Source organism: Quercus suber, unplaced genomic scaffold (genome assembly GCF_002906115.3).
Source record: "Quercus suber isolate HL8 unplaced genomic scaffold, Cork oak 2.0 scaffold_425, whole genome shotgun sequence".
Lineage (NCBI taxonomy): Eukaryota > Viridiplantae > Streptophyta > Magnoliopsida > Fagales > Fagaceae > Quercus > Quercus suber.
This window is the reverse complement of record NW_027069876.1, coordinates 634,956-644,408: the sequence shown is the minus strand read 5'-3', so window position 1 is coordinate 644,408 and position 9,453 is coordinate 634,956. Positions and strand designations below refer to the sequence as shown.

The following is a 9,453-nucleotide window of genomic DNA, read 5'->3' as shown; positions in this document are numbered from 1 at the left end:
AATGATAAATATTCTCTCACGTTTGTCTACAATATCTAAAATTGCATGTGGTGATATACATATTTTAAAACGTGAGAAGGTGATATACACATTTAAAGTATAGAAAGTTCATGGGTATGAAAGAAATAAAATAAGTTGTGTGAGAGAATAACTGTTGATTATATTTATAATTCAGGAAAACTTTGTGAAAAAATCATAGATTTAATATTTGAAGGGCCAAATCACAACCATCTAAATTTAAAAATAAATATAAAAAGAAAAAAGGGGTTGCCGGACACATCTTTCGCTGAAATTATTAGGAATCAACACTCAACAGTCCTTTCTCTGTCTTGGCTTAAACCCATTTGACTTTGCTTTGCAGGCTTTAAATTTTCTACTAGCGTTCTTCACGCGGTATGACTACATGACTTGGAAAATTAGACAGCCAACTACTTTACTATAGGGCCATTAATTCTCTTCTTTTTACCCTATTTAGTGGTTGTGAGATATGTTGCAACTCTTGATTTATTAAACCCATTTGACTTTGCTTTGCAGGCTTTAAATTTTCTACTAGCGTTCTTCACGGGGTATGACTACATGACTTGGAAAATTAGACAGCCAACGACTTTACTATAGGGCCATTAATTCTCTTCCTTTTACCCTATTTAGTGGTTGTGAGATATGTTGCAACTCTTAACTTATTTTGATACACAGGCAAGTCTTCCAAAAACAGTTAATATGTTATTTGAAGATTCAAGAACTATTGAAATTTTTTGTGAAAATATGTTGCAACTCTAGATTTTGTTTCTATCTTCCTATTTCTAAGTAGTTACATATATGGCTTTTTAGTTCTGGCTTTTCTTGCTAAGCACTCACAAGCAAATGACTCTCAATGCCAGAGTATTTGCAGCTCTTTTTCACATATTTGCTTGCTTATTTCTGGATATTCTTGAAATAAGCAATGGCGTGCAGAGTGATATCGACTGCTTGAAGTCAATTAAAGGTTCGTTTGAAGACCCTTATGGCTACCTTAATACTTCATGGAACTTCAATAACAATACCGAAGGTTTCATCTGCAAATTTACCGGGGTCGAATGCTGGCACCCCGATGAGAATAAGGTCTTAAATATCAGACTAAGCGACATGGGACTCAGCGGCCGGTTCCCTCGGGGCATTAAAAACTGCAAAAGTCTAACAGGATTAGACCTCTCCAGTAATGAACTTTCAGGACCCCTCCCATTTGACATATCTTTGTTAGTTGGGTTTCTCACAAGCCTCGATCTTTCCAGCAACAATTTTTCTGGCGAAATTCCAGTGAACTTATTTAATTGCACTTATCTAAATGTCCTTAAACTTGACCACAACCATCTAACTGGTCAAATCCCTCAGGAATTAGCCCTCCTCAATCGTATGAAACAATTCAATGTTTCTAACAACATGTTGTCAGGGGTTGTCCCTTACTTTGGTCCCAATGCCTCTATTACAGCCGATAGCTTTGCTAACAACACGAAACTTTGTGGAGCGCTTTTGGAACCCTGTCCAACTCCAAAGCAAAGAAGGAAGTTCGATTTTACATTCAAAGCTGGGTTTCTAGTTGGTTACGCAGTTTCTGCAGTTTCAGTAATAACTATTTTTATGTTCCGGTCCCATTATGTGGCTTGCATGAATGACAAGCGACGTGCTAAGAACAAGAACGAAGAAGCTGATCAAGTTAACCAGCCGCCAACTAAAGGGCTCCTGCTAGAAGGGAGCAAGAAGGTACTCTCTCACTACGAAAATTAGGAAATTAACTTCTTTCAATTCTTTGATTTTATATTTTTTCGGAAAAATATAGGTATTTTTTCGGAAAAATATAGGTGGTTTTTCCTTAAAACATAGGAACGTGCATTAATCCCTTTTGTGATTTTTTACCCTTAAAAAAAATTTTTGTGATCACCCTAAAAAAATTTAAGGTGGTCACAAATCTTTAAGGGCTTAAGGCGTCAGAATTTTCTAACCCAACCTGTTTGACCCGCTTAAAAATGACCTATTTTGACCTGTGACCCAATTGACCCGACCTGACCTGCCCGTTTTGCCACATCTACCAACGTTGAGTAGATTGAGATTGAGGAGTAATTTTTATAAAATATTTACTTATTTTTCTTTACTTAATATGTTATGTACTTTATTATAGTTTGTCATTCTTTACTTGTCACCTTCATTTTCTCTTCCTACTTTAAACAGATCGAAAATTATACCAAGATTAGCTTTTAGAAAGCTGGAACAAGAGTTGCACCAAATTTGGATATCAAGTGTTTAGTGGTAATTGGTAAGGGGTAACAGTGTCACCAGTGAGAATCTAATCACAGTTAAAGAACTCGGAAACAATTGACAAATTGTATCTATTTCCCCAAAAAAATCTTATTTAAAAAATACGGATCAACTCGACCCATCCCGCGACCCAATTGACCTGACCCGAACCTGACCCGACCCGCTCGTTTTGCCACGTCTAGCTACAACTCCACTAATTTTTTTTTATTTAAATATAAATTTTGACAAATCTATTATTGAATTATATTTTCTTTTTATATTCTTCGTCCTTGCAAAATTTCAAGAAGATAAAAAATTAATAGTTAATTATTATGTTATTAATCAATTGTTTAAATTTTGAGTTTTTGGAGTTTAGAATTAGACAAAAAAAAATAAAAAATAAGTTTATACATCAAATTGTAAATTACATTCGATTGACAAGAAATTTGACACGTGTTTTAAAAATATAAAGAACAAGCAATTCAATAGTTAGATTTTCAAAATATATAATCATATTAATTTGTTTAGTGAGAGCTATAGTCTTAGGCTACAATTACGTTTGTAAGTAAACTATATCCTTAAATTTTGGTCCTCTTAATAATACATTAAGCACTTACAAACAAAAAGAAAAGGTCTAGGAAAAATTTTATTGAACTAAAATTTTGAAAGAGATAATGAGAATATCATACAACGATTTCAAAATAAGAAAATTGTAGGATTTTACATGTGTGTGTTTGTGTGTGTGTGTTTTTTGGTCAATATATGTTCTCTTTTTATTAGATTTTGTATAATTTAAGTTTTTTAATGGCCACCTTGGAAAAAAAATTCTTAGAACCGCCACTGTCTATTGGTTTTGAGTCTAACACCTCATTTTGTACTGTTTTATATGAAAATAATATGGAAAGTTGTGGTCATATGCGAAACTTAAGTGTTTGTTTTCATGAATGTGTAGCACATTACACAAAATGGTAAGTGAAACAATGATCAAAATAATGCAATCATACAACCTCTTAAAAAGAAACATCCATGTGATAAAAAATTTTGGATGTAATTTCAAATTAATACTAATCCAAAGTGGCAAATTATTCGATCTGCAGAATTCTCAGCTAGAGGGAATGGTTATTAGAATGAACTTTACAGAACTCAAAGAGGCAACTAACAATTTTTGCACAAACAATGCCATTGGGTTGGGAAAGATCGGGGTGATGTACAAGGCAATGCTTCCAAATGGTTCACACCTTGCAGTTAAGAGATTACATGGTTGTCAATCATTTGACAAACAATTCATATGTGAGCTATTGGCTCTAGGCAAATTAAGGCACAATAACATAGTTCCCCTCTTGGGATTCTGCAGGGAGAGGAAAGAAAAGCTCCTAGTGTACCAATATATATCGAATGGCAATCTTTATGATTGGCTATATGCAAGGGAAGGCAACAATAGGATCTTGGAATGGTCTTTGAGGATTCAAATTGCGATTGGGGTAGCAAGAGGCCTAGCATGGCTTCACCACAAGTGGGATTTTCGAGTCGTACATCTTAACTTGAGTTCAAACTCTATTTTACTTGATAATAATTTTGTGCCTAAGATATCAAATTTTGGAGGGGCAAAAATATCAAGTTCTGAAGGAATAATGTTCATTGATTCAAATGACACTCACTCAAGTAATAGCTCTTTTGTAGACTTTGGGGTTTGGGATTTGGGTTTTGTTAAAAAAGATGTGTATGACTTTGGAATTCTGCTTCTGGAGCTAGTTATAGGAAAGGAACACATTCAAATCAACAATCATTCGAACAGTTCAAATGGGAGTTTGGTTGATTGGATTACTCATCTTTTTACTACTTCATCTGATCACTACAATGTTATTGATAAATCTCTGATTGGTAGAGGATTTGATGGTGAAATCTTTGAATTCCTTAGAATTGCTTGTACCTGTCTTAACCCCTTTCCAAGTAAAAGGCCAACAATGTTTGAATTGTACAATACAATAAGTACTCTTGGGGAGAGATATGACGCCACAAATGACTCTGAGATAAAAAAAAAAAATCTATGCTTATAAAAATTATATATTTTATTATTATTATTTTTATGCCAAAGATATCTAATGGCCTTTTTTTCTGGGTCGAAAGCCTTGATTTAATCTTTCATAATTCAGCCCACTCATTTATTTTTTAGGCCCTAGCAAAAACAAAGCCCAAAAGTTTTGAATTTCACAAACGGTTCTGACAAATATCGGAACGTGATCTTACTATGAAGTTTCTAGCTGTAATAGTGTTGCGTTTGCATAGTGTTATGAAAACATCATGTGTTTTCGAAAAATTAGACAGCCAACTATTTTACTGTAGGATCATTCATTTTACCCATTATAAATTATAAAAAGAGTTGAACATAATGCCCATTTGCGAGTGTTGAAGACTGAACTCTGTATGTCTTAAGTGTATTATGTATAAAAAAACTCTACTAGTACTAGGGAATGCTTTATATATACACATTATGTGTGTATTATATAGTACAAGCAACGTGAGTGTAGGGCAAGTACAGTAACACAACAGACCCAATACTCTTTTCTTGATGTATGATACAGGGCATAACCGCATAAGGCTACAAACCTCGCAAAACGATTTATATTAACAACCGTGTTATTAATGAATGTTAATAGAAAAATCGATATTTAAATGATAAATATTCTCTCACAATTGTATACAATATCTACAATTGCATGTGGTGATATACATATTTTAAAACGTGAGAAGGTGATATACACATTTAAAGTATAGAAAGTTCATGGGTATGAAAGAAATGAAATAAGTTGTGTGAGAGAATAACTGTTGATTATATTTATAATTCATGAAAACTTTGTGAAAAAAATCATAGATTTAATATTTGAAGGGCCAAAATCACAACCATCCAAATTTAAAAATAAATATAAAAAGAAAAAAGGGGTTGCCGGACATCTTTCGCTGAAATTATTAGGAATCAACACTCAACAGTCCTTTCTCTGTCTTGGCTTAAACCCATTTGACTTTGCTTTGCAGGCTTTAAATTTTCTACTAGCGTTCTTCACGGGGTATGACTACATGACTTGGAAAATTAGACAGCCAACTACTTTACTATAGGGCCATTAATTCTCTTCCTTTTACCCTATTTAGTGGTTGTGAGATATGTTGCAACTCTTAACTTATTTTGATACACAGCCAAGTCTTCCAAAAACAGTTAATATGTTATTTGAAGATTCAAGAACTATTGAAATTTTTTGTGAAAATATGTTGCAACTCTAGATTTTGTTTCTATCTTTCTATTTCTAAGTAGTTACATATATGGCTTTTTAGTTCTGGCTTTTCTTGCTAAGCACTCACAAGCAAATGACTCTAAATGCCAGAGTATTTGCAGCTCTTTTTCACATATTTGCTTGCTTATTTCTGCATATTCTTGAAATTAGCAATGGCGTGCAGAGTGATATCTACTGCTTGAAGTCAATTAAAGGTTCGTTTGAAGACCCTTATGGCTACCTTAATACTTCATGGAACTTCAATAACAATACCGAAGGTTTCATCTGCAAATTTACCGGGGTCGAATGCTGGCACCCCGATGAGAATAAGGTCTTAAATCTCAGACTAAGCGACATGGGGCTCAGCGGCCGGTTCCCTCGGGGCATTAGAAACTGCACAAGTCTAACAGGGTTAGACCTCTCCAGTAATAAACTTTCAGGACCGCTCCCATTAGACATAGAATGGTTGGTCCCTTTTGTCACACTCCTCGACCTTTCCAGCAACAATTTTTCTGGTGAAATTCCAAAGGGATTTGTTAATTGCACTTATCTAAATCTCCTTAAACTTGACAACAACCGTCTAAGTGGTGAAATCCCTCCGCAATTAGCCCTCCTCGCTCGTTTGAAACAATTCAGTGTTTCTAACAATTTGTTGTTAGGGCCTGTCCCTGACTTTGGTCCCAATTCCTATATTGCAGCCGATAGCTTTGCTAACAACCCGGGTCTTTGTGGAGCGCGTTTGGACCCCTGTCCAACTCCAAAGCGAAGAATGAAGTTCGATTTTACATTCAAAGCTGGGTTTCTAGTTGGTTACGCGGTTTCTGCAGTTTCAGTAATAACTATTTTTATGTTCCGGTCCCATTATGTGGCTTGCATGAATGACAAGCGACGTGCTAAGAACAAGAACGAAGAAGCTGATCAAGTTAACCAGCCGCCAACTAAAGGGCTCCTGCTAGAAGGGAGCAAAAAGGTACTCTCTCACTACGAAAATTAGGAAATTAACTTCTTTCAATTCTTTGATTTTATATTTTTTCGGAAAAATATAGGTGGTTTTTCCTTAAAACATAGGAACGTGCATTAATCCCTTTTGTGATTTTTTACCCTTAAAAAAAAATTTTGTGATCACCGTAAAAAAATTTAAGGTGGTCACAAATCTTTAAGGGCTTAAGGCTACAACTAGACATGGCAAAACGTGTCAGAATTTTCTGACCCGACCTGTTTGACCCGCTTAAAAATGACCTGTTTTGACCTGCGACCCAATTGACCCGACCTGACCCGCCCGTTTTGCCACATCTACCAACGTTGAGTAGATTGAGACTGAGGTGTAATTTTTATAAAATATTTACTTATTTTTCTTTACTTAATATGTTATGTACTTTATTATAGTTTGTCATTCTTTACTTGTCACCTTCAATTTCTCTTCCTACTTTAAACAGATCGAAAATTATACCAAGATTAGCTTCTAGAAAGCTAGAACAAGAGTTGCACCAAATTTGGATATCAAGTGTTTAGTGGTAATTGGTAAGGGGTAACAGTATCACCAGTGAGAATCTAATCACAGTTAAAGAACTCGGAAACAATTGACAAATTGTATCTATTTCCCAAAAAAAAACTTGTTTGAAAAATACGGGTCAACTCGACCAATCCCGCGACCCAATTGACCTGCCCGAACCTGACCCGACCCGCTCGTTTTGCCACGTCTAGCTACAACTCCACTAATTTTTTTATTTAAATATAAATTCTAACAAATCTATTATTGAATTATATTTTCTTTTTATATTCTTCGTCCTTGCAAAATTTCAAGAAGATAAAAAAATTAATAGTTAATTATTATGTTATTAATCAATTGTTTAAATTTTGATTTTTTGGAGTTTAGAATTAGACATAAAAAATAAAAAATAAGTTTATACATCAAATTGTAAATTACATTCGATTGACAAGAAATTTGACACGTATTTTAAAAATATAAAGAACAAGCAATTCAATAGTTAGATTTTCAGAATATATAATCATATTAATTTGTTTAGTGAGAGCTGTAGTCTTAGGCTACAATTATGTTTGTAAGTAAACTGTATCCTTAGAATTTTGGTCCTCTTAATAATACATTAAGCACTTACAAACAAAAAGAAAAGGTCTAGGAAAAATTTTATTGAACTAAAATTTTGAAAGAGATAATGAGAATATTATACAACGATTTCAAAATAAGAAAACTGTAGGATTTTACATGTGTGTGTTTGTGTGTGTGTGTTTTTTGGTCAATATATGTTCTCTTTTTATTAGATTTTGTATAATTTAAGTTTTTTAATGGCCACCTTGGAAAAAAAATTCTTAGAACCGCCACTGTCTATTGGTTTTGAGTCTAACACCTCATTTTGTACTGTTTTATATGAAAATAATATGGAAAGTTGTGGTCATATTCGAAACTTAAGTGTTTGTTTTCATGAATGTGTAGCACATTACACAAAATGGTAAGTGAAACAATGATCAAAATAATGCAATCATACAACCTCTTAAAAAGAAACATCCATGTGATAAAAAATTTTGGATGTAATTTCAAATTAATACTAATCCAAAGTGGCAAATTATTCGATCTGCAGAATTCTCAGCTAGAGGGAATGGTTATTAGAATGAACTTTACAGAACTTAAAGAGGCAACTAACAATTTTTGCACAAACAATGCCATTGGGTTGGGAAAGATCGGGGTGATGTACAAGGCAATGCTTCCAAATGGTTCACACCTTGCAGTTAAGAGATTACATGGTTGTCAATCATTTGATAAACAATTCATATGTGAGCTATTGGCTCTAGGCAAATTAAGGCACAATAACATAGTTCCCCTCTTGGGATTCTGCAGGGAGAGGAAAGAAAAGCTCCTAGTGTACCAATATATATCGAATGGCAATCTTTATGATTGGCTATATGCAAGGGAAGGCAACAATAGGATCTTGGAATGGTCTTTGAGGATTCAAATTGCGATTGGGGTAGCAAGAGGCCTAGCATGGCTTCACCACAAGTGGGATTTTCGAGTAGTACATCTTAACTTGAGTTCAAACTCTATTTTACTTGATAATAATTTTGTGCCTAAGATATCAAATTTTGGAGGGGCAAAAATATCAAGTTCTGAAGGAATAATGTTCATTGATTCAAATGACACTCACTCAAGTAATAGCTCTTTTGTAGACTTTGGGGTTTGGGATTTGGGTTTTGTTAAAAAAGATGTGTTTGACTTTGGAATTCTGCTTCTGGAGCTAGTTATAGGAAAGGAACACATTCAAATCAACAATCATTCGAACAGTTCAAATGGGAGTTTGGTTGATTGGATTACTCATCTTTTTACTACTTCATCTGATCACTACAATGTTATTGATAAATCTCTGATTGGTAGAGGATTTGATGGTGAAATCTTTGAATTCCTTAGAATTGCTTGTACCTGTCTTAACCCCTTTCCAAGTAAAAGGCCAACAATGTTTGAATTGTACAATACAATAAGTACTCTTGGGGAGAGATATGACGCCACAAATGACTCTGAGATCTTGAGGAAATCGGAAATTGCAATGGCAAGTACCTCAAATGAAATTGTTTAGGTAGAAATTAGGTAGTCCAATTGATGCATGACATACAAAGTTGTATCTTTTCCTTGAGAAATATATGTAGACAAATTTGCTTTTGGGTTATTTTTGCTTGTTATTATCTGTTTGTCATTCACTTTTTTTTCCTCATGTTCCCAATGATTAAAACGTAAAGTTCAATGTTTATGTGAATGCATTGTCCATTCAAAAGAAAAATTATCTGTGCTTATCCATCTCAGTTATTCTAGTCATAAGGCACTACAAAAGATACCACTGCCATAGGACTATCAATTGAACCTTGAACCCCGTACCTCCTAATGTTTTGTTGGTGGATAAATTGTATGGCTGCT

At 34.1% G+C, this 9,453-nt stretch overlaps 2 protein-coding genes across 2 annotated transcripts; both read left to right on the top strand.

Moving 5' to 3' along the window:
- Nucleotides 1-787: 787 nt before the first annotated feature.
- LOC112033316 (probably inactive leucine-rich repeat receptor-like protein kinase At5g48380) lies at nt 788-4,325 on the top strand. Its single transcript, XM_024066105.2, has 2 exons — nt 788-1,737; nt 3,366-4,325. Exons 1-2 carry the CDS (start codon nt 862-864, stop codon nt 4,323-4,325), a joined length of 1,836 nt encoding a protein of 611 aa, XP_023921873.2. The 5' UTR covers nt 788-861.
- Nucleotides 4,326-5,628: 1,303 nt separating this feature from the next.
- On the top strand, nt 5,629-9,198 carry LOC112007650 (probably inactive leucine-rich repeat receptor-like protein kinase At5g48380). The gene is made up of 2 exons (XM_024040018.2): nt 5,629-6,504; nt 8,132-9,198. Exons 1-2 carry the CDS (start codon nt 5,629-5,631, stop codon nt 9,116-9,118), a joined length of 1,863 nt encoding a protein of 620 aa, XP_023895786.2. The 3' UTR covers nt 9,119-9,198.
- The last annotated feature ends 255 nt before the right edge of the window (nt 9,199-9,453 follow it).